A 26,282-nucleotide genomic window follows, 5' to 3' on the forward strand; every position below is an offset into this window, starting at 1 on the left:
GGGCGCACTTAAAGTCTATAACTTTCCAAAAATTCGACATAGTCCCTAATCAGACGGTGTGCCTTTTGTATGCACTAAATTCTAGAATCTGAAATGATCAAAATCGTGTCAAATAAGGGATAAACGTCTAAGTTGACAGATATGCTTTCCTGAATATGAGACTTGAGGGGGATTGGACTCCATTCTGGAGTGGCTCACGGTGAGAGGCGCGGAACAGGTGTGGGCATCCTTCCTGCCCCCGGCTCGGTGCCTATAAACTGGGGTTTACCTTGGTAGACGCGAGGGTAGCATCCCCCTGCCTTTCCTGACTGTTTTTGTGTTTTGTCTTTCACGTGGACATCATTGGCATACATTTGGCAGGTGACAATTAAAGGACAACAGCTTGGGAGATCAATAATGTAAAGACTGAAGAACAGTGGACCTAGCACCGATCCCTCTGGTACCCCAATTGATAGCCATTCCCAAATGCACACACAAATAAATAGAAAAGACACTCTACTGGATATTTTCTTGCAAGGAGAACAGAACTGGTCATGCTGAGTCCACACTCTGTTCTGGCCTCACACACCTATTTTCTTGTTTATTAACTTCAAGGACCCTCCTTACAATGGATGTCTCAACTCTCAAGGGAAGGTTGGGAAACTGAATTGAGATGTCAATATAGTCAAAACAAAGTTCTGAAAGCCATGTGCAGCTCAAGGTGTTTTGAACTTTCTTTGTTATTAGTCCACTCCAAGCAGTCCAAAGTCAAAGGCGTTTTGGTGTTTAATCTGACTAAGGTTCTCAGGAGCAATTGCAAGTAACCATAAAATAAAATGAAAATAAGTTTAATAGTAAAGAAAAGCATATTCTTCATTGCAAGCAAATATATAATAATGTAACACTACTAATCCTAATAAGCAAAGATTAATAGTTAAACAAAGCATTCTTCATTGCAAGCAAATATATAATCATGTGAAACTAATAATCCTGACACCAAGACTATTCCGCAAAGTAGAATTTGTGTTTTATATACTGATGCACTGTGATCTTGCAGATAAGTATGATTGAATTTAGCATGCTTGGTGAGGAATTAAAATTAGAGTTTAGTCAGCAATATCTGGTGTTTGATGATGTCAAATGGCTTTTTGAGATAAATGAAGATCGCACTCATGACCCTGCCTTCATCTATTTTTGGTTTTATGTTTTCTAGAAAGAATCAAACCACTGTTTCAGTAGAATGATTTTCTAAAGCCAAATTGCAACCTACTCGGGGTTTAAGGACTGCTGTTAATATTATCCACAATTTGTTCCGCTACTATTTTTTCCTAGAATTTTAAAACGGCTGGAAAGATGCTTATGGGTCTGTAGTTAGTTTCCAGGGTTCAGGGAAGAGACTCTCATTTACGGGTGTGTTTATAATAGTGGTTCAGGGAGTTGAGAGAGATTATTTATGCTTTTTCAGAAATGTTGCATCCAATTTGTTTATAATGGTGGTTCAGGGAGTTGAAAGATATTCTGTTTGCTTTTTCATAAATGTTGCATCCGTATTATACACATCTTTTGCTTTGGAGCTTTTGAGACCAGATACCTCTTTCTCAACTAGTAACTGCGGAACTATGTTCAAATGAAGAATGGGTTCATTGCTTTACTGTTGTCAATATTTTGATGTACTTTTTAGCTTATCTTCAAACATATGTAAATCACTTAGAAACACATCAAGAAATGACATATTGGACCTTTTGGAAAGTGTTACTTCAGTGTTTCAACATATATCTGTAAAAAAAGTGGGGAATTTAATTCTGTCTTTTTTTCTGGTGTTTGTTGTAAGACCAAACGTTTGAAGAAGCAGGAAATATTCACAAGAGAAGGGCTTACATGGCAGAAGATTTGCCACTTTTGCTCGGAGCATCATGACAATGTGGATCATCATGCTGTTCATCAAGAGTTGAAGAAACTTCTTTTTGCTGCCAAACAAATAGGTAACAGAAATCCACACATAAACACAGCCTCCACATAGAAGAGAGGAATTGAGTATTGTTGCCCTTATAACTACGTTTGCCATCGGACACTGATTTCTCATAAACTGTTCACATTACTTCCACGGAAACTCAGCATTGTCTTTTTCTTACTTGTTGAAGCTGATTTCACGGCTTCCTTCAGATGTGCGGCCATGGACTCGTTATTGTTGTGCAGGTAGCTTCAAGCTTCAACTGCATTGTAAGCAGGTCTCTTGGAAGGTGCCATTTTTGGCGGTCAAATTGATATTGTTTTCCAAAATGCGTACCTACATTAGATTTTGCTCTTCATGCCCCCAGACTAATGTTCCTTCTAAGCTGCGCGTGTGCAAAATTGAACACTACTCTCGTCTTATCCGCGCACAGCAATCATATGGAGCGCACAAAATAACATCCAACTTTTTTTTCTTTCCTCGTGATGGCGCCGTTCACGCGGCAGCCAGTGGCAGTAGCTCTGTCCACTCTTACGTTTTTCGTGTTTTACAGCCCTTCTATCTTTTTTAATTACATTTGAATATTTCTTAATACATTCCTTTTTACTTTAATGTGCAAATAGAAGAACAAGCGGTGAAATTTGGTGAGAACTGTCTAAATCCTCTGTGTGTGGTTGTGCGTGCGTGTCTCACGCATCCCGAGCGCGCGGTGGCGTCTACGCCCCCCCGTACGTGCAGCGGCGTCGTCGTCCACGCCCCCCGGGCGCGCGCCGTCGTTGTCGTCCACAGCCCCCAAGCGCGCGCTCGAAGATCGTGGACGATGACGCCGACGCGAGGTCGCGGGACATTTTGCAATCATCGTTAATTGAAGCGGCTACCTGCAATTGACGGTCCATCTTTTCCCTTGCCTCCATAATTTCCAACATTTTCATGCTCGGTCTACATAAACCGGAGCCCTTTTGCCCAACATCAAAGTGGTCGCTGTTATCCAGCCCCGTCTTGAACGGCAGCCGTTAAAATGGTTACCACTACCATGCTCCGTCACAAGATGGCTGCCGTGATCTCACCATGACCTGAAATGACCATTTTCATCCGGCCCCGTTTTCCGTTCCGCCTCCTCCTCTCCCGCTGCTGCGCACGTCGTCCCCTCCGGGCGGGCAGCGAGGCCTGGCTGGCAGCTGCAACGCTGGTCTCCCCAGCACCGTGTTCCTGTCAGGAGGGGGTGAAAGAATTCTTCAGTCAATGGGCGATAGTCCGTGACGTGGGGTTGGCTCAAGGGAGCTCCTCTTCGCTGTCTTTGCCAAGTGGAATAGGTGGGAGAGAGGAAGGCCCATTCATCCTCGGAGTCGGAGCCCAGAAGTTTAACGAGCTCCGGGCTGTCCTCGTAATTAAACAAATCTTAGTCAGAGTTCCATTCAAAAGAAACATGTTTCTTCGTAGAGAGAGTCGGATGCAGTGATGAATATCGCCTGGGGGGAGGGGGGGGATTACGAGGGAGATGTGCGAGCGGGTAGGCAGGCGTCAAATCAAAAAGATAACTTGGGGCTCCGATTACTTAGTTCGCTGATTGGTGGGAGAATTCTATCATGTTTGGGTGTTGGCTGCGGCGTAGTTAAAAACAGTATACGGGACAACAGGAAGGCAAGAATTCCTAGCGCAAGAACTGAGGCTCTTTTATTAACAAAAGTTGAATATCCAGGTGACAAAATCAACAGAAGGATGCACACCAACAAAAAACAAAATATGACTTGTACGAGACACACAAGGTAAAGGAAGTAATACTCCCACACACGTTACCAAACATACTCATTGTATACCTCCCAGGGTTAATCAAATTAACATAAAACACCTGGTTATTAAGGGAGGTGAAAACATGCACACACACACACACCTCCACCAGAATGTCACAAAGGTATATAACGTGTAAGTGCAGCATTTATACCACATAGTGGAGGGGAACTTTTCCTCCATTCAGTAAATGAAAAAAAAACATTCTGATGCTGTTACGGTACTCTAAATATTAGTGCAATCACAATATAGTAACACTCGTAACAGTGCAAAGCAATAACAGTAACATTAATAACTCATGTAATTATTCAATAACTCAATGTTGTTCACGCGGCTTAAGCGTGCGTGCTCTCACGTTCACAATGAGGGACTATAACATTCAGCTGTTGTATTATGGGGGTGGGGGTTTGGGTGTGTGTTTGTGTATATGTGTATATATGTATTATAATTATTTCTTTGTTAAATCATTCTTCCAATTGTTCGAAGAGTGCTTGGGGTCATAATCAGTCATCTAGTCCTCTCACAAGGACTGTTTACCCAGTCCTAGGCTCCGAGGACTGTTGATCTGGGTTTGCAGCAAGGAGTTGTCAAGGACTCTTGCTACCAGAAGATGGATATCCATCACTTCCTGGAACACTTGCATAGTGTTCCTACATCGTGACGCACTTCGCGCTTCTTTATGTTATTGTTATGAAATTGTTATGTCAAATGAAGGCGTGATTGTTTTAATTCAAATAAAGTTTATTAGTTTCCTCTGTTTATTATTGTTAAATACCTTAATTGTTATTATAGTTACAGATCTTGTTTTTGCTTACGCATGTTGGATTAATCAATAACCTTGTAATTGGTTTGATTTATGGTTTTAAAGCAGTACAGGAATTACTGTTTGGGAAGGTATTTTGGAGATCAGGAGGAAGTCTTGAAGTCTTGACGTATCTACCCTTATAAGGTTTTAGCAGAGATGCAAACTATTTAATTAAATGTGTATAGTTGAATAAGATGTCTGCCTGAAGTGATTGCTAATTATATCAGAAGGTTAATTATTAATGAACCTATCAATTATTTTTTTATCTAATATTTTTTTTGAATCTAGTCAACAAATCGGCAAGGGATCACAGTGTATTTGTGAATGTATAAAAAAAAATTGAATATATGTCTGTATCTGTACATAAATGTGTATAAGTATACATACATATTTACAGACAGAGGGACGGAGTCAGAGAATGAAGCAAACGTAGCTGCAAATGTGTTTATATTTAGAATAGAAATTGGTATAGTATTTATTGTAATATATTTTTGTTTGTTTCCTTTTGCACAGTTGGAACCGAACAATGTCAAACGGCAGTTGAATTGGCTGCTGTCTTCCTTTTCAAAGTATTCCACAACAAAAAACGTGTTGGCAAAGAGGAGACTCAGTCCATTAAGCAAGTGTTTGGCCCGTTTCCCTCCTCTGCAGCTGAAATATCTTGTACATGTGTCGCACGTATAGTGGATTCACTTCGAGATTCCGGGTTGAAGGAATTTATAGACTCCTATTCCTCCTGTTACAAATCTAAACAAAGGTTTTCTTTTGGACGGAATATTCCCTTCTCCCATGAGTGTTATATGCTCGACCCACTGGAAAAACTGTCTTTCTCTGGCATCCTAGATGAAAATGCGAGTTTGGACCTGAACAACATTCTAAAAACCCAACGTAGTAATATGAATGTTGTTGCTGAAGAAAATATGTTTTCCATGGAAAAATCTCTTATGAACAGAACTATCCTCAGAACGAAAGTGGATAAATATCTCAAAGAAGGAAATATGATATCCTCCAACCCCGAGGATCTGTGTACCTCTTTATTTGAGATGCTTGCCTCCGACAAAAGCAGTGATGAACTGCAGAATGAGGTATGTGTTTTGATTATCCATTTTGGAATGTACTAGAATGCAGTGGCGGGCCGTGAATTTCATATCCTTGCCTCAGCTATGTCTGAATCAATCCAACCCTCAAAAACTATTATCTGGCTATAAAATCTTCCCTGCAATTACAGTTGCGATACATAATAAAGCATCAATAATAACCTCATACAATCGAAATATTATTTAGCCATGTTTTACTCACCAAAAATCATTTATCTGTGCACAAAATCCATCCTGTTTTCTTTCCTCCTCTTCTATCGCTATCGAAATTCATTCCGAAAGTCGAGCCTGTCCTGTCGTATTTCTGACATAGGTTTTTATTCGATTTAGTGCTGAAAATGTTTGTTCCCAGTTGTGACAGGCTTGCTTGCTTCGGAGTTGTCCAACCTTTCTTAATGATGTCCAGCTTTTTTTCTTGAAAAGTCCTTCAAAATGGCTTTGACAGTAAATCTGCAAACAAATCAATTTCTTCTCCTTCAGCCATTGTGGGTTGACATAACCGCTATTAAATCAACACAACAATATATTTACTTATGCACCTCGCTCCAGATACCATTTTGTAGCTCTGGCAAGTCCACTCTATCACTAGCCAATCATAGTTGGTGAAAGCAATGACATATACCTACGCCTGTGAAAAGGCATTGGTTGCGCCAACTCGAAATCTGATTGGTTAAAGCAACCGACCACAAACTCGGACGTCCTCGAGTCAAGTATGTATTTCTCCGATTCTGTTCATAACTTCTATAGACAGAATATCTAGGCGCAGAAATGGCGTTGAGGGGGTCTGGTTTGGTGGTCCCAGTATTGTATCACTGCTTTTTGCGGATGATGTGGTTCTCTTGGCTTCATCAGGCTGTGATCTCCAACTCTCGCTGGAGCAATTCGCAACCGAGCGTATTGCGGTCGGGATGAGATTCAGTACCTCCAAATCTGAGACTAAGGTCCTCAGTCGTAAAAAGGTGGTTTGCCCTCTCCGGGGCAGGGATCAGGTCCTTCCCCAGTTGGTGGAGTTTAAGTATCTTGGAGTCTTGTTCACTATCGTGGGAAGAATGCAGCGGGAGATCGACAGGCAGATTAGTGCGGCGTCTGCAGTGATGCAGACTCTGCACCGGTCCGTCGCGGTGAAGAAGGAGCTGAGCCAAAAGGCGAGGCTCTTTATTTTCCGCTACAAGCTGTGGGTTGTGACCGAAAGAACGAGATGCCGGATCGAGAGGAGTCAGATAAGTTGGCTCGGGCATCTGATCAGGATGCTCCCTGGGCTTCTCCCTCGCAAGGTGTTCTGGGCACGATGGGGAGATTGTCTTCTGAGTAGCCCAGGAATGCCTTGGGGCCCTCCCAGAAAAGCTGGATGAAGTGGCTGGGGAGAGAGAAGTTTGGGATTCCTTGCTGAAGCTGCTGTCCCTGCGACCCGATTTTGGATAAAGTGGAAGATGAGATGAGATTACTTTCCTTCTTATTAAACATGAAAGCAACTGTTACCTTTATAAAAAAAGGGAATGTGCAATATGATGTTGAAATCTATTTTTGTTGTTCTGTTCTGCAATAAAGAAAAGAGAACTCCCTCCTTACATTATGAAAAGTAAAGAATAAAACCTGCAAAAATTTGGACTGGCTTCTTTATTTTTTTAAGTTTGCTTTTAAACCAAAAACTACTGTGCAATATGACATAAATAAAATAATCAACTGAAGATATCATGTCCATTGGAAAGAAGACTATTTTCAGACTCACAAAAAGAAACTGTAAATGTACATCACATATGGCCATTTAAAAAAAAAAAGAAGTTGGATGAATTTAACCCATTGTAATCCAAGATAATTTATTTTATATTTTTGCAATGTTTTCAGAACATTTACATAAAATGGGGAAACACTTTGATATCAAGTAAGAAAAAATATTTCAGACTCCTCAAATGAGGACAGTGGGTTAAGGACATTTTCAATAAGGCATTAAAAAATAAAGAAAAATGCCACGGTGAATTCATGTGCCAGGTTGGGCAAACCGGTCCTCGGGAGCCGCTGTGGGTGCAGGTTTTTGTTCCAACCAATCCAATACAAACAGTTTAACCAATTATGTTACTGGTGAACCAAGAAGCACCTGACTGGAATTCTCAGATTGCATTTTTAAAATAGTGGCAGATTGGTGGAAAGGTTTCCTCTTATAGGTTGGAACAAAGACCTGCACCCACAGCGGCCCTTTCTGGAATAGTTTTCCCACCCATGTTTTAGTGGGTTGGCTCGGTGTTGTCCTGAATCTCATGAATGGTCATTTTGGCCGTGTTATTGCCCTTTTGCGTTAATGGACCATGTTGGTCTCTGTTGCTAAAATCGAGTTTCCTCATTGTTCTCTCTGGTGGTCGGGGGTGTAATTACAGTTTAAAATGATCTAATTTGAATTAAAAGTTATTTAAAGTATTGTTGACATAAATTATTTCATTATCAGTAGCGTTTTATCACCTGTTTCTAGATGATTGATTCAGCCAGTCTTTCAGGCTGTAATATGGTGGGGCCCACTCATGCTTGCCTGAAGCAGTGGTTTATATCAGCATATCTGAACGTCCTGTCATGCATTTTTTTTTTTTTGTAGTAAACCAATATTTTTTTTCTTTTCTTGGTCATCCAGTTATTTGAGTTACTTGGCCCCGAAGGTCTCGAGATGATCTCTATACTTCTGCAGCAAAGGAAAGTTATTGTTGAGTCTCTACTAAACATTGTGCCAATTACCCAGCCACAATCAGGTAACATTTTTTCTATCATTTGCTTAAGGCTTTTCACAATAGTAAAGCAAAGATTAAAGCTGCATTTAGCACATGAAAAAACTAGAAAACTAAGTAAACAAAATTTTACAACTGTTTGAAGAACAAGGGTCAAAGGAACACAAATCCTAAACTTTCCACCCGAGTATGTCCGCTATGGTCCGGTAAAACATGCCCGGAAAAGGCTTCATTGTTGGGACGGTCGCGGTCAAACTCCGCCAGCGACCGCTACCCAGCTTTCGTCCGCGCCCTCTTGGGGTTGGGCTTGCGCCGTTTTCCCCTGTCGCATCCAGTGGCTGCTACCCTACTTTCACTACAGGCTAGAGCGTGCTGTTTTTGGGTCGGGCTCGCGCCATTCTTTCCCGTCGCACGTGTTGGCCACTACCCTGCTCTCACCGCCCGCTCGACTGTATCATTTTTGGGTCAGACTTGCACCGTTTTCCCCGGTACTCTGTCGATCGCTGAAAGACGTTTGGACGACTGACGTTTGGACGACTGACGTTTGGGCGTCCGGATAGTTCGCTGCCTGGAGGTTTGGGCGTCCGGATAGTTCGCCGCCCGGAGGTTTGGGCGTCCGGACAGTTCGCCGCCCATGTTATGAACCATCTTATCCTTATTAGGGTGTGGGGGTGCTGGAGCCTATCCCAGCTAACTCCAGGCCAGAGGCAGGGAACCCCCTGAATCGGTGGCCAGACGATCAAAGGGCACAAGGAAACGGACAACCTTGCACTCTCACACCCATTCCTGGGGCTATTTAGTGTCCAATCAGCCTACCATGCATGTTTTTGGAAAGTGGAGGAAACCGGAGTACCCTGAGGACACCCACGCTAGCGCGGGGAGAACATGCAAAATCTACACAGATGGACATGACTTGAATTTGAACCCGGAGCCCCAGAGCTGTGAGGCCGACGCGCTAACCACTGGCGCCTGCATGTGTTTAATAAAAAATTATCAAATCATCAGGATCGTGATCAGGTTTCTTTATAGAATTTAGCGGGGTTGTTTAATTGGTGACTCCTGTGTGGCAGGATTGAGAATGGCATCGTACTTGAGATCTCAATGGGTATGGGATTAGTTTTCTCAGTTGATTAGAAAATGGACTGCATATTGCATGCTAATTTGTTTAATAAAAAATCAACGTTGTCTTTGTCTTAGTTTTGAATACTCTGTACATTTCCACAACCTGACAGTTGTCATCCTGGGCAATGCAGAATTTGACGGCATTCAAGCCATGTCCACCTGTATTTGTGACAAAACAACTACTTGTTTTTTCTCAATTTTTTTAAAACTCATTTTATATACTAAGCGTATATTAAATTATTTCAAGCTTAATTTTTCAACAAAAAAACTAATCTTATTATTCTTATCTTTCAGATTCTATACGAAAAGTCAGTGATGAAGTTACAAGGCCCACCTATGGTTGTCAAGTGAGCATTCATTCTGAACAGGAACGTCATTTGATGAAAATATTCCGCAAGGAGGAGAAGAGGGACAGAAAAAGAGGAAAAGGAATTGAAGATGTGGAATGCCCAGAGGAGCCCATGCACTTTGATCCAAAAGAGATGAGAGTTCAGAGGTACACTACTTTAGCCTTGTAGTCAGTCTAACGTTCATTCATCTTTTTTCAATTGTTCAATTTGTCATCATATAAATATGGCAAGCTTTGTCATTTCGAGATAATTGACGCGATGTAAGGAAAATAAGATCAATTTGAGAAGCAATATCTCTTTTAAAATTTCCCCTGTTAAAAGCCGGTGTTTGATCTACCTTAATTATCATCATTTTTTTAATTCTCTAAATTGATGAAAATAATGTTTTTCAAGATAACATGGCTAGTTGATTCATAATTTTTGCTTTATTTCTTTCACACACTCCCTGATATCAAAATCCTACCGATACATTCATTATTTTTGACAAAAGTAATCTACTACAGAACTTTCAACTACTTCGGAATTTCCGGAGTTTTCCCGAAAACGTAGCGCAAACTCCGGAAATAAAAAGAAATTGTCCCTTAAATTTATTTTGAAGCAACCATTTTTTGAAAAAGTTTCCAATTTAATTTTCACGAAATTCACACCACCACTATAACTTCTGCATCTTATTTCCGTATTTATTTCAACTGCACTGTAAATTGGATGAATTCAGTAACACGAGTGCATTGTGAATCATCCAAGTTACAAGTCTGACATCATTTTCCATCTTGTGCGACCTCAGAGTGGCAATCGTTTGCATTGGTAGCCTCTATCGCTTTAACATTTTCGTTTTCTTTTTTTTTCCATAAGGGAAGTAAGTATTTTTCAAGCTGACTAAACCACCAGTGTTTTGTTTTCAAACAAACCAGTTCATTTCTGGGGTTGTTCTATAGGAAGTAGGAGTTATACACAGCACTGGTAAGTCTTATCAATAGGGCTGGTTGGGATAAGTGCAACATAGATGGCAATTTGGATGAAACTTCTAATTAGAAATCGAGATACTGGCAGAGGTTTATTGGTTCATATTCGACAAAATATCCCATGTTGAAGCCATCTCTCAAAGAACCGACATTTGCACATTGCACAACATGCACGTGCGAGTTCAGCGTGACACTTGGTGGAATTAGTGACTGTAAAACGCACGTAGAAGGACCCAAACACAAACATAAACTTATTTTCATTTTGCTGTACTTTTTCAATAGTTAGCAAAAACAATATTTGATCTAATAGAAAGATTTTATAGAAACAGTTAGATTTTCATTGGTGGCAAGAAATTAAGTGATGATGACTCTTTGTCTTTAGCAAGATTGTGTTCAAATTCAGGAAACAAAATGTAGCAAATGTATTATAAATGATTTGTGGATGGGTGCATAGCTTTCACACTTGTTTACAATTTTGTGTGTTCCAACATGTTCCTCTTTCACACAGGGAGCAAGCTCTGTTGACTGCTCGCCGTGAACCCATACTTGGTAGAGAGAGAGTTTATGAACGGATTAAATACCCAAATGTCTATGACAGCTATGCAGAGGCCACAAAGACACCAGCTTTTGTTGGAGGAGCTAGGGTAAGCTTTTCGTGTAATTTCATGAGCTACAGTTCATACACAAATTTAATAACTTTTTCAGTTAAAATTTGCCAATTGAGGACTGAACTACATCTTTGTGACATAGATGGATGTGACATTCATTAAGGTCACCTCCGTTTAGGTTATATCCATTCAGTTTCGATAGATTTTTGAAGCAGCATAGACGAGAGAACCGTGATACTGATATTTTTGCCATGAAAAAAATACAACGAACTTCAGCCTGCAAAAGTTCAAGACGGAAAACAGCATCACATTTCCGAGTTTGGCGCCATCAACCGAAGGAGAATTCTTTGCATGCTCTAAGTATTGCAACATGAAAATTGTTGCTTTGTGCGACAAAGACTTGTTGGAGGTTAAAGTGGATTATGAGAAGATTAGTATTCCATTTGAAAAAAATGATGGACTTTGTATTGGCCAGAACATTCGTCAGTACATGAAAGAGCAAGAAATAAAGTGACTGCTATCTGCACAAGTGTGAGAAAGTTTTATAAAATTGCAGGGAAATGTGTAAAACAAAAATCTAATGAAGGACGAATTGCTCAAAATTTATTCATGCCGTATACGGGAAATTTCGTTGTTATCATCAAAAAAGTTCCTTCACAAGTGTAAGGTACTTCATCAACAGATTCTCATGCATGAAGCCTGACTGTGAGTTTGATGCCTTGGCAGAAGAATTCAGCTACCTGCAAGTTGAAGAGCTAGGAAACATTACAGTGCAGGAGAGAGCAGATGGGGACCAGTGGGAGAAATACAAAAAACAGCTCTGAAAACCCAAAATATCCTAACATAAAGATTGCAATGGGCATACTTTATTCCCCACAGCAATGCCACATATGAGCTTGTTTTCAATGCTGTGAGGTAGATTAGGACAGACTTCAGGATGTCAATGAGACCAAGCACACCTGAGGCCATGTGCTTGGTAAAGATGGACATGCAACTGGCAGGAACAGCTTGTTATGAACAGAAATATTCAAGAGAGGATTTAAAAGAGGCCAAGTGTTGAATCCATGGCTTCAGTCCATTTTCCAAGCATTCACACCCGGATTCGGTTGTCATTCACGTCAGGCATTTCCTCTGTAAAGCTCTAATGTGGAAACATTGTGATTTCGGTCAGCTTTTCGCAAGATGGCCCCTCAGCTGGCTCTTCTACCTAGGTCTAACCTTTTGGCAACATAGAGCCAGCGAATGGGAGGCCAAGGGGTTGTTGGAAATAGCTAATAGGAAAGAAACTCCAGCACTGTTAAAAAAAAAAAAAATACAAATAAAAATACAGGTGTGTTTCATAGCATCCCTTATATATGACGACGTGGTGGATTCACGGGTTGATGGATACTGTAGCGCCACAGTGAATGTAAATAGGTGTGCATAGGGCTGTTCTGTGTGGATGTTGTACATATTTGCAAGTGTACATGACTAATTATATTTGTATCCAGATGCTTCTTCCTGCTGGGATCCGCAGAGACAATACAAAAATATTTGAAGAGGTGGAGATTCCACCCAATGAACAAATTCCCACTGATTTTGAAGAGAAACCAATTTACATCTCTGACCTGGATACGGTAAGTGTATTTGTTTTTAACTAATTGGATACAGAGTTATCATAACACCAGTCTACTCATAAATATGGGCACTTTGACACTAGAATTTGACACATTCCACTTAATGTATTAATCCATTCATACCTGTGCAACCAGAAATTGTGCAGATTTCCCATTTGTTATGCATTCTTTGTCAGTAATACACACAAGCTTTCAAATAATTTATCAGTACAGTTGCGAAACGTTTTGAAATTGAGTTCATTGGTAACTCGAGATATGATCTTAATGCGTTCAGGACTGAGCTCGTATGTCGATTTTCTCGTAACTCAAACAAATGTTTGCCATAGAAATTAACTAAAAACAAAAATCCTCTGAAAAAACACCAAAAACAGGATATTGGATTGGAAAAACATTTTTGTTCTAATTCGCCATCTATTAACAAAGTAACAAATAACTAGTGGTTTAATAGAACTAAAATGTGTTTGATATTTGAGATTTTGCAGAGGGGAGAGAGGCGGGAATTTTGGCACGGCAACGGGCTCGTAGCATAACAAACAAATTTAAATGAACTTGGATTATGATGCAGACACTCCAAAATACGTTTAATCTAAGCTTACACTAAACTTAATTTTAATTTTGTTTTAAATTTTGATACCTTTCTCTTTCCGGCTCTATTTGGCTCTATTTGCCCCGCCTCCACCCTGATTTTCAGATGCCACCAAGATGTTTGCTTTTCCATTCCATTCAAAATATACCCAAAATAATGCACCCAAATGTCCTCACAATAGGATAACGCACGGCCACTTGCCAATGAGAAGTTGTACAGTGTTCCCTCGGTTATCGCGGTTAATGGGGACCGGGACCACCCGCGATAAGTGAATTTCCGCGAAGTAGGGATTCCCCTTCAAAAATGCTTAATTTGAATTTAATTCCCAACATTTTATTTTATTTTTTTATTTTTTTTTAAAAAGTGCCCCCCTGTATACAGTACACCATATAGAATACGGGTAGAAAGAGTGAAATTCATGTTATAACAAAAAACTGTAAAATATGTTGTTTAAATGTAATATTTGTATTTTTTATTTTTTTCCAAAAAAAATCCGCGAAGCTCTGAGTCCGGGGTAGCTGAACCGCGAAGTAGCGGGGGAACACTGTATATACGCCATTCGCACTCACTAACGGGACGCTCCGCCCAGTGCTCGCAGAGACATTACCCGAGCGAGTTGCGACCAGAGAGACATTACACGAGTGACTTGCCACCAGAGAGACATTACACGAGGGAGTTGCGACAAGAGAGACATTACACAAGGGAGTTGTGACCAGAGAGACATTACACGAGGGAGTTGCAACCAGAGAGACATTGCCCATGATGTTCTTATGAGCAGTGTCCGTGTCTCGTGTCCGCTGTCTGCTCGTGTATCAAAATTTGTCTTTTATCTCAAGATAAATATTTGCTAGAAATTTTACTCATATCTCAAATTGCTCGTATGCTGTGGCACTCGTATGTCAAGGCACCACTGTACTTATTGAGTTCATTTACATTGTAGTCCTCTAATTTTTTATCTTGTGCTCCTAAGGCCTTGTTCATATGTAGCAGTGTATTTAGCAAAAATAACTTCCATGATTTTATCATCCATACACAAATTCACATTTTTGGCAATAAAAACAAATGTGCATATGTTAGATATTACTCAGCATTTGTCAAAACAAAGGACAATATGAAAGGCGGTTTTGTTTTTTTCCAAGACATGTCTCATGCTGTGCTAGCTCTCTGTATATTTGTTAATGTTAAACCATTGTCAAAGTTTTGGAAAAAGATGGAAAACACAATTGCGATGACTTGTATTATATTCCGACCACTAAGTGCCAGCGTGGCAAAGGTAGACTAATACTATATGCAACATATTATTCCGTGGGAGACCCGACAGATGAGTGCTTAGAGCGTCGACCTCAGAATTCTAAGGTCATGGCCTTCGAACCCTTGGTCGGTCCTCTTGTGCTACTTCGTGGGTTTTCTCCATGTACTCAAGGTTCCTCTCACATTCCAAAAACAATTGCCCTTAGGTATGATTCTTCTGTCAAACAGAAAATAATTGAGAAACACTGCCTTACACTAAACTGAAGGTAGTGGATTAGACGATGTCAAAGGTCTGGAATGCTGGTGAAATCCTCACTTTTGAAGTTGGGTGTGGTCCAAAAAAAATCCCCACAAACGCGATTGTATGGATGTAGACGCTATTTGTGGACATAGCATATTTCATTGTCGAGGCCTCTGTGCTCTTAGTGGAGAAACTGTTAGTCTGTGGCCTGTTTTTGAAGTCTCGTGCTTTGATATTTTTCAAATTAGGTTTTGACTCAACAACATTGATGACATTCATCCGTTAATCTCTATTCATAATGTTTGTGTTTATGTGCATTGATGTCGACAGATTGGACAGCTGGTGTTCAAAGGAATGAAATGTCTTAACAGGATCCAATCATTGGTGTTTGAGACTGCCTACAACACCAATGAAAACCTACTAATATGTGCCCCAACTGGTGCTGGCAAGACCAACATCGCCATGCTGACTGTTCTTCATGAGATTCGGCAACACATTCACTCTGATGGAATCATCAAAAAGGATGAATTCAAGGTGTAGTAGACTGAGCCTAATCAATTACATGAGTAAAAGAGAAACACCTCAAAAAACATCCACAACTTCAACAATGTACATGTGTCAATCTATTGGTGGTACAGACATAGATAGTCATCTTTCGCCACTTCTTGGATTCAGTACATCATGTTCTTTTATATTAGGTATAAACAAAAAGGCCATCTCATCTTGTCCCGCTTTATCCAAAGCCGTGTTGCGGGGCAGCAGCTTCAGCAAGGAGGCCCAGATTTCCCTCTCCCCAGCCACATTATCTAGCTTTTGCGGGAGTATCCATTCCCAGGCAAGACTGGAGACATTGCTGCGTTTATGTTTTAATGATTTGATGCTTCCATTTACTTTGATTTACTTTGTACTTTGTGCATTTGCGTTGCTGTTCTGTGGGGTTCCAGTTTTTGTCCAACTTTACAACGTCTTTTTGAGTCCGATTCAGTTACCGCAACCAAAATGGCGCTGTTTATGCGGCAGCCGGCAGGCGCGGTAGTTCCGTCCACTCTTGTTCCTTTTGTGTTTTTGCTGCTTTTATATTTTAATGATTTGATGATTCCATTACTTTGATTTGCTTTTTACTTTGGGCTTTTGCTTTGCAGTTCTGTCTAATCACCCTTTTGCTACTGCCACAATGTAATTTCCCGAATACGGGATAAATAAAGTTATCCGGGAAACCAAACGTCCGGGCGACCAAACGTCTGCGCGACCAATAGTCCGAGTATCCAACAAATCCCTTCTCAATCTGAACAGCTTGTGACGTCACTGCATTTAACGGAAAACTGAATGTGGGAAAGAGCGCCAATCGAAGTAAAGATCGGTTAAAGGCAGTGGCGGGCCGTCAGGGCCTTCGAGGCCTTCTCTGCTGGCCTAAGAAATATCTGAATCATATTTAATTTGTCCATCAATCCTCATTAAATAATTCCAAATTGTCTATTAGCTTCTTTTCATTGCTTTCCCCCTGGTTGCACTGCTTCAAGATGTGGGTTTTCATATTGAAGCATTTAACCAATCACATTTCAGCCATTATTTGTTGCCAGGGTCGGAAATCTGCCTCAAGGCCTTCACAATCAGTTCTACGGGCTCTGCTGCATTAAACAAGCGTCGATAAGACAATTGCTTGAACCAATCAGAATTTGATTTGGTGACACCAAGGCCAATTCACAGGCATAGCGATACGTCATCGCTTTCACCAACTATGATTGGCTAGTCATCGAGTAGGCGGACTGTGCCAGAAATACGACAATACAAGCTCGACTTTCATTATTAGCTTCGAAGGCGAAAGAAAAGAACGAAGAAATAAAGGAGGATGGATATTGTGTACAGTTAAAAATGATTTTGGGTCAGTGAAATATGGCTGTATTCCTAAATAATATTTTAATTGTATGAGGTTATTATTGATTATTTTTAATGTGTCACAGCTGTAGATGCAGTTTTTATATTCATAAAATAGTCTGGGGTTGGATTGAAGGCGTCGCCAGAAAATGCACGGACAGTCGCTGGTTAAAGGAAATGGCACGAAACAGATTTTCTCTTCTGACTGTGGGGAGCATGTAGGGCAACAAAATATTAGAGCAGTACCTCTACTTATGAAATGTTCAGGGTACCATACGCTTTAATATGAAAATGACAGTTCCAGTAAACAAAAACAAAATCCAAGTCACAAAATCCCCCCAAATGTGCATTCATTTCCTAAATTCGTTATTTTATTTAGAAATTGTCCTGCATCCTGCTAGAGATGCCAACAACAACAGCAACTCTCTTTGGACTGCCGTTTATTATCACAGAGTTCTTTATTTCAAATAATTGGTGCGGATAAAATGATTGACCAAGCCCCCTTATCTATCAAGGAAGAACGGAAAATAAGAATGCTTGACTGATATTGCAACACAGACCTGTTGTAAGCCATCTACTAGCATCGCTACACTATTGAAGCAGATGGCTGCATTAAAATCGATGACTTTGCTCTGTACTGAATGACGGGATGCAAAAACTGTTACTACTTTGGAGTTGTATTTCAAATATCTCAAGTTGTTTTGAATTCACAATTTACCAGTTGTTTGGATTTCTGTTTGTGCATGTTTGTGTGCTAACATTAGTTTTCTCCTTACACTGCACTTTACTCCTGCACGTATAGATTTTTTGCATGCTTGTGATTCATTTTTTAAAACATTAATAAATCATGTTATTATCTCTATTTTTGGGTGTTTCTCTTTTATTTCATACAAAATTAGTACACTGATCAGTATTAAATGGTTTAGTTGTTAGTTAACTGTGGAACAATTATGAGAATTTACATATAAAGTACTGCTCTACTTATGAAAAATCCAAGTGAGGAAACAAGTTTTGGAACCAATTAATTTTGTAAGTAGAGGTAGCACTGTATATGAAAGTTGCGATGAAAGAAAAATACAGTTTGTCTTAAGACTCTAATGTTAGAGAAAGATTTTGAACAGTTGCGGTTGGCTACATTCCACGCATTGGACCAATGAGATTCAAGATGGTTTTGAAGGTTGATGCCAAGATTGAGTTAATAAACACATTTGTGGAGTTTGTGTCACAGGTATAAAATATAAATAAATATGGATTACACGACAAAGACAAGATAGAATCAAAGATGATGCCAACAAAAATGGGGATGAGTGAGGGTTACATTTTTTGTGTTCCTCTATTAGGAATTTTGGAAGGCAATTTTCAGGACAAGCATTGACCGTACAAAGGTGGTGAGGCATGCAAACAATGGCATTGACGGTAAGTAATCTCACTATTAGTGAGCTAGGTAAACTGAAAAGGATTAGTATTAACCCTTAAACGCCTGGTTAAAGGGATGGCAAAGACGGCACATCTGACGATGGTTGAATATTCTTAAAAAGAGACTCCATTTTGCATCCTTTCGAGATCGCTATAATGCATTTTTCTTTTAAACCAGTCAGTGTCTCACTCAGTCACTTGCTCTGCTCACTCAAGTCACCCCCTTCACTAACTCAGATCATCCCCATTTTTTTTTTTATTAATGTGTTCTCTCTCCTGGTTAATTCACTTGTGTTACATATTTTTGTTTCTGCAGATAGTATATGTTGCCCCAATGAAGGCTTTGGCAGCTGAGATGACCAACTACTTCAGTAAAAGATTGGAGCCGCTGGGCATCATTGTCAAAGAACTGACTGGTGACATGCAGCTAACCAAAGGGGAGATTCTACGGACACAGGTGCGCATATAGTATATGCATGCAGGGTGCATTAACTTTTTCTCCTTACCAACCATGGTGGCTCCTGGTTTCCCAGAGATATTAGACAATCAAGATTATCGCCCCCCATCCCCTATGTGTGCACGTGTGCGCGTGCGTATGCATGAATGTGTATGTATGTATGTATGTATATATACATGCATATATATATATATATATATTTTTATATATATATATATATATATATATATATATATATATATATATATATATATATATATATATATATATATATATATATATATATATATATATATATATATATATATATATATATATATATATATATATATATATATATATATATATATATATATATATATATATATATATATATATATATATATATATATATATATATATATATATATATATATATATATATATATATATATATATATATATATATATATATATATATATATATATATATATATATATATATATATATATATATATATATATATATATATATATATATATATATATATATATATATATATATATATATATATATATATATATATATATATATATATATATATATATATATATATATATATATATATATATGTATATGTATATATATATATATATATATATATATATATATATATATATATATATATATATATATATATATATATATATATATATATATATATATATATATATATATATATATATATATATATATATATATATATATATATATATATATATATATATATATATATATATATATATATATATATATATATATATATATATTTATATTTATATATATATGTATATGTATATGTATATGTATATATATATATATGTATATATATATATATATGTATATATATATATATGTATATATATATATATATATATATATATATATATATATATATGTATATATATATATATGTATATATATATATAATATATAATATATATAATATACATATAATATATTTTTTTTTATGTCGTTAGATGCTAGTTACCACACCAGAGAAGTGGGATGTTGTAACAAGAAAGAGTGTTGGAGACATTGCTCTCTCCCAGATAGTGCGTCTACTAATTTTGGATGAAGTTCACCTTCTTCATGAAGATCGAGGACCAGTACTGGAAAGCCTTGTGGCTCGCACCCTCAGACAGGTATAGGCTACTCAGTAAGCCTTTTCCACTTAAATGCTGCTGATTCATTTGATTTATTATCTTCTAGTTATGCACGTGGACTCATTTCTGTCCTTTCGTGTTTGTTCCACCTTAATCCCACTATCCACAATTTTTTCAAAGTAATGCTTTTCAGGCCATCAATATGACAACCAGCCTGCCAGTGACTAGTTTTAATCCTGGAGTCCAAAGATGATCACACAGACAATTATGTACCATATTTTCTAGCATTTAAGCAGTATTTGTTACAAAAAAAATATGACTCAATCAAGCCTACGGCTTTTGCCATTAAGACAGTGTTGCTATATATTTTCACCAGTAGAGGTCGGCAAATTGACATTTACTATGTGTTGGTTATTTTCTGTATTCCAGTAAGAAAACAGCAATTACTGGATTAAATATTAACTTCCTGATGATATTGACCCTAATAATGACTTTTGATTCATACAGTATTTCAGATATACCATGTACGATTATTTTTTTCCTCAATATTTTCTCTTCAATGTAACACATTTGCACTCCATATGTGGTACCTCCAGATATGAGCTTAATTTGTTCCTGGACTGAAATCGTATGTCGATTTACTCGTAATTAAAATGAACGTTTACCATAGAAATGAACTAAAAAAACAAATGATTTCATTTCAACCCTCTGAAAAAACACCAAAAACAGGATATTGGATTGCAAAAACATTTTTATTTGCTCGAATTTGCCATCTATTAACAAGTTAACTAATAACTAGTGGTTTAATAATACTAAAATGCATATAACAGTACTAAAATGCATTTAAAATTAGATGGAATTTGCGGAGGGGAGAGAGAGGGGGGAGACTTTGCACGGCAACATGCTCGTAACATAACATTAAAACAATTAAATGAACTTGACATACAATGCAGACACACTCAAATATAAATTCAATCTAACCTTACACTAAACACTTAATTATATTTTTGTCAATTTTGATAACGTTCCTCCATTGCCTCCATTTGCCCCGCCTCCACCCTTACTTTGTTTTCATTCTTATTCCCTTTTAAATATTCCGAAATTGATGCACACGATGCATGCAAATGTCCTCACAATTGGATAACGCACGGCCACTTGCCAACGAGTAGTGATATACTCATCTCGTAGTATACACTCCTCACGATCCCTCACGAGCACTGTCTAACGGGAAAAAAACCCACAGAAAATAATGCTTCGTCCAGTGCTTGTAGAGACATTACACGAGGGAGTTTGGACCGGTAAGACAGTGCCCATGATTTTCTTATGATGAGCCTGTAGCGTTGGCTGTATGCTCGTAAGTAAAAATGTTATAGTATCTCAAGATAAATATCTGCTCAAAATTTTACTCCTATCTCAAATTGCTCGTATGTTGGGGCACTGAAATGTCTTTCCAATCCAATATGCTGTTTTCTGTGGGTTTTTTTTTCAGATGGTTGGAACGAATTCATTTGTTTTTAGTTCATTCCTATGGGAAACTTTCATTTGAGTTACGAGTAAATCGACATATGAGCTCAGTCCCGGAATTAAGCTCGTATCTCGATTTACCACTGTACATACACATACACTCATGCGCACGCGAGAAATTGCAGTAACTGTATTCTTATTTGAAAATTATAAGTCACCATGTCTTTACTCTTATTATATAAACTCATATTTTCTACTATCAGGTGGAGTCCACCCAGAGTATGATTAGGATTCTTGGATTGTCAGCCACTCTTCCAAACTATCTCGATGTGGCTACCTTCCTGCATGTTAACCCGTACATTGGCCTCTTCTTCTTTGATGGTCGTTTCAGACCTGTACCACTCGGACAAACATTTGTTGGCATCAAAACGACTAACAAGGTAAAACAAAACTTGCAATATTGTTAACTTTTTTTTAAAATGTTTTATGTGATACTGTTTTTGGTACTTATTCAAGTCAGTTGATTTGATCTGAAAGTTCATAGCAAACACTGATAGCTATACTCAAGAGTGCAAAATCCTACGACAAAGCCAATGTATTGGCTCTCCACCACCGACAAAGGTCATCAGGATCGGAAGTTTGATGCCGACAGCCTCGACTAACATAAACGATCTGTCACAGCTGGTAAAGTCGTTCCATTGATGTTGAATAGATAACAAATTTGGCATATATCTATGCTTTGTTTTGGCACCCTTTGATGGCACTGAGATGGGTCTCAGCTCTGCTCCCTCCCACCACAGTGCCGAGTGACCCCATCCCAAAAACAAGTGTGAACACCCCCGGATTTAGATGATTGAACAGATAAAGGTTCAGGCTCAGTTACTGGTCTACTTGCTCATCCTTCTGCACGAAATAATGGGCGTCAATTTGAATATTAGCAAAATGTTTCAGTTTAGGGGGGGACATCCAATTGAGGAACTTGTGTTTGACTTCTAGCAGTTCTTGTTAAATTGCTTCATCAATCAATTGCTTTAGAATTGCAAGTTCAAAACCCTGAGCAAGAACATCACACGTCTTTATATCCCAAGACATTAGATCAGAGGTCTCCAAACTATTCCAGAAAGGGCTACAGTGGATGTGGATTTTTGTTCCAACCTATAAGAGGAAAACTTTCCACCAATCTGTTATCTTTGAGGTGCTTCTTGTTTCTGCAGAAACCTCATTGGTTAAACTGTTTGTGTTATATCTGTTGGAAAAAAACCTGCACCCACTGACGCCCTCGAGGACTGGTTTGCAGACCCCTGCTTTATGTATTTTGGGCTCAGAGGAAGGATGAATTTGAGACTTAAGATTCAAGGGGAAAATTTGCAGGACAATAGAGCACTTTGCTTTGAGCAATAACTACATGGGCTGGACATTAAACGTATTGTGTAAATATAAACACATGAATGATACGCTGACATTAGAAAATAGGCAGCAATCCACATGGACCATTATGTTTGCTGATGACATTTTGAAAATTAGTGGCATGTTTTTAAAGGAAAAGAAAGAAAATTTGCAAAAGTAGGACTTAAATATCTGTATAAGTAAATAGTGTAAATGGAAGAATGAGGCCCAAAAGAAAATAACTGTTACAGGTTTTAAATACTTTTTTCCAACTGTCAAGATGATCGTGTTGTAAAGAGGTGAAATGTTTTTCACTAATGTATTCAAAACACCAAATTCAAATAAAAAAATCCACCAAGCAAATTAAATAATAACATAATGAATGAAACCAGGGTCTTTGTATGAGTAACCCAATGTGCATAATCACTTATTTGCCAATGTTTCAAATGTTTTGGCAATCATGACTGTTGAAAAAATCCACTCTACTTTGCTGTCAAGAGAGTACTCTAATGTGTACCTACCTTTGGGTAGCCTACTATGGCCTATACCAGGGGTGGCCAACCCGCGGCTCGCGAGCCGCATGCGGCTCTTTGCCCGGTTTCATGCGGCTCTTACGTCCATATCAAAGTTTGTATTTGTGTTTTATTTTTATTTGCGTGTGCGCTTCGCTTGAGTTCAATACGGTATTTTCGTCCAATGCGCATGTGCTCGGGATGAAAATACCTCAAAGTTTCCCAGTAGGAGCAAGGTCATTTAAGTAAACGTTTTTAACAGAGTGGGAGAGCTCCCGTGAACCAGAAGCGACAATGAACAGCGTCGCGCACACAAAAAGTATCCCAAAGATCGAGCGTCGGCTGAAAAAGCCACACCCCCTGCGAGGCAGACCAAGGCGAGAGTGCTCAGCCGGGAGCAGCCAATAGGAGAGTGAGGCGTACACCACGTGGTGGGCGCGCTACTTAAAAGCCATTCATAATAAATGACAGCTCACAAGGAGCGAATGTTGCGCAAAAATAGGCTCTGATTTTATGCCAGAAGTCCCACTAAGTAACATGCATAGCAAAAGAAAAACGCTATTGTAAATTATTATATTTTTGTTTGTGGACTTGGTTGAACTGAGAGTTTGTCTGTGTGAGACAGTGCACACAATGTTCATTGTTGATAATGACTGGCCTGTGCTGTTAGTGCTGTAGGAGTCAATTTATGTCATTACTATGCTGGTGTGTGACATTTACAATAAATCTGGCTGAGCAAAGGTATGTGTATGATGTGGCTCTTTGCGGTAACACAGTAAAAAATGTGGCTCTTTGCGGTACCACAGTAAAAAATGTGGCTCTTGGTCTCTGACTGGTTGGCCACCCCTGGCCTATACATTTAGACCAAAACAATACTGTCATCATCACATTTGCACAACAACAACATGGTCATAGCCATGGAATATTGAAATCGACTTGACAGTTTCTAGTCCTTGTACCAAAGCATATTTGCACCAAAAAAAAGAAACAGCAGTCACAACTCCCCATCAACATCTTCCTTGTGTGCCAAAAACCTCTCGCAAAAGCTCTCCTCCGTCGCCACCTGAAGATTCTATTGATGACACTGCCTCTTGAACCCTAAAATACTTGGACTATAGCCCTTAATAACCCGTTTTTTTTTAAATATTTAAATTTTGCAAACTGGAACTATTTTCTGTGAGTACAGGATTTAAAGTACAGTGTTTCCTCGCTTATCGCGGTTAATGGGGACCAGGACCACCCGCGATAAGTGAATTTCCGCGGAGTAGGGATTCTCCTTCAAAAATGCCTAATTTGAATTTAATTCCAAAAAAATAATTTATATATATATATATTTTTTATTTTTTAATTTTTTTTACCCCCCCCCCCCCCTGTATACAGTACACCATATAGAATACGGGTAGAGAGAGTGACTATACATAAACATACTTAATACTACATACTTAAATATACAGTAATAACTTGAGATGAGAGTTTAATGTTTTCAGGGACGCATTAACGGTATAAACGACACATGTCCACAACCTCAGTCTCTCACACGCCAAAACTCGACAATGGCCAAGACCAAAGAGCTGTCGAAGGACACTAGAGACAAAATTGTGGACCTGCACTCGGCTGGGAAGACTGAATCTGCACAAGGTAAATCGCTTGGTGTAAAGAAATCAACTTTGGGAACAATTATTAGAAAATGGAAGACATACAAGACCACTAATAATTTCCCTCGATCTGGGGCTCCATGCAAGATATCACACTGTGGTGTCAAAATGATAACAAGAACAATGAGCAAAAATTGATTCTTGTTTGAATCTTCACCCTCCTGACCAATCTTCTCTCAGCATCAGGTGATACATTGCGTTTTCTTCCTGATCTTGGCAATGACAAAACAGTGCCATGCACTTTATACTTACAAACAATTGTTTGCACTGTTTCTCTTGAGACCTGCAGCTGCTTTGAAATGGTTCCAAGTAACTTTCCTGACTTGTTCAAGTCAAGGATTCGCTTTTTCAGATCCATGCTGAGCTCCTTTGACTTTCCCAATGCAGCGTTTTTGGGCATTTGCATCCAATGAGCCCTATTTAAAAGGCCTCAGGGAAGTCACCAGCTGTAGTCACTCATAATCACACAATAAGTTAAGAGGCCATGCTATGAAGCTCATTTCACTGACACAATGTTCTAAGTCACCCAAATTTCTAAATGATATTGCTATATGTATAATTTTGACCAAGCAGATTTTATAACTTTTTTCTGTTCACCCATAATAAAGTCATAAAATAACCAAAATTCATGAATGTTTTTTGTGACAAAGAAGTATTGTTATCAGAGAAAAATCTGAGTTGTAGAAATAACTTGAAACTCAAGAGAGCCATGACATTATGTTCTTCACAAGTGTATGTAAACCTTTGACCACAACTGTAGGTGTGAAAATACGGTACTTCTATTGGATTGGATCGGGAAATTGCATTGTCATAGTAGCAAGAGGGTGAGAATGCAGGTACAGTAAAGGCGTAGTTACACATATTTACAAGTTAGACAATAAAGTCGCAAAGGACGCAGAACAACAAAGCAAAGAGCACAATGTACAAAGCAGAGCAAAGCAAAGTATATGGGATCATTAAGAATCATTAAATCAAATCATTAAGACAGAAAAGCAGCAAAAACACAAAACGAGCGAGTGCAGACGGAGCTGCCGCTACCGGCTGCCACTTGAGCAGCGCCATCTTGGTTGCAGTAGCAAAAACAGATACAGACTCGAGAAAAAGATGTATTTCTGTATAGGCGCAAAAACATATAGTATGGTAGTAATAATAGGGGTGATCCTACTTTTTTCGATTATTGTGGCCTAGTCTACCTTATCAGCAATACACAGTGACTGGATGTTTGGTCGCCGGTCTTTTTTTGTCGCCGGTCAAATGGTGACAGAGAGTTTACTGTTGAAACCAGCTCTCAAAATTATATTCAT

General features: G+C 38.7%; 1 protein-coding gene across 3 annotated transcripts in view; it reads left to right on the forward strand.

Moving 5' to 3' along the window:
* Positions 1-26,282, forward strand: part of ascc3 (activating signal cointegrator 1 complex subunit 3) — a 125,628-nt gene that overhangs the window by 13,933 nt on the left and 85,413 nt on the right. For all 3 annotated transcript variants that reach the window (XM_077711893.1, XM_077711894.1, XM_077711892.1), the window contains 10 exons: positions 1,811-1,961; positions 5,037-5,608; positions 8,241-8,355; positions 9,748-9,949; positions 11,274-11,409; positions 12,864-12,989; positions 15,398-15,601; positions 18,675-18,815; positions 19,836-20,000; positions 21,689-21,865. In XM_077711893.1, the coding sequence (XP_077568019.1) occupies positions 1,811-1,961; positions 5,037-5,608; positions 8,241-8,355; positions 9,748-9,949; positions 11,274-11,409; positions 12,864-12,989; positions 15,398-15,601; positions 18,675-18,815; positions 19,836-20,000; positions 21,689-21,865 (1,989 nt within the window). The remainder of the gene's footprint in view (positions 1-1,810; positions 1,962-5,036; positions 5,609-8,240; positions 8,356-9,747; positions 9,950-11,273; positions 11,410-12,863; positions 12,990-15,397; positions 15,602-18,674; positions 18,816-19,835; positions 20,001-21,688; positions 21,866-26,282) is intronic.

This window comes from Stigmatopora nigra, unplaced genomic scaffold (genome assembly GCF_051989575.1).
Source record: "Stigmatopora nigra isolate UIUO_SnigA unplaced genomic scaffold, RoL_Snig_1.1 HiC_scaffold_55, whole genome shotgun sequence".
Lineage (NCBI taxonomy): Eukaryota > Metazoa > Chordata > Actinopteri > Syngnathiformes > Syngnathidae > Stigmatopora > Stigmatopora nigra.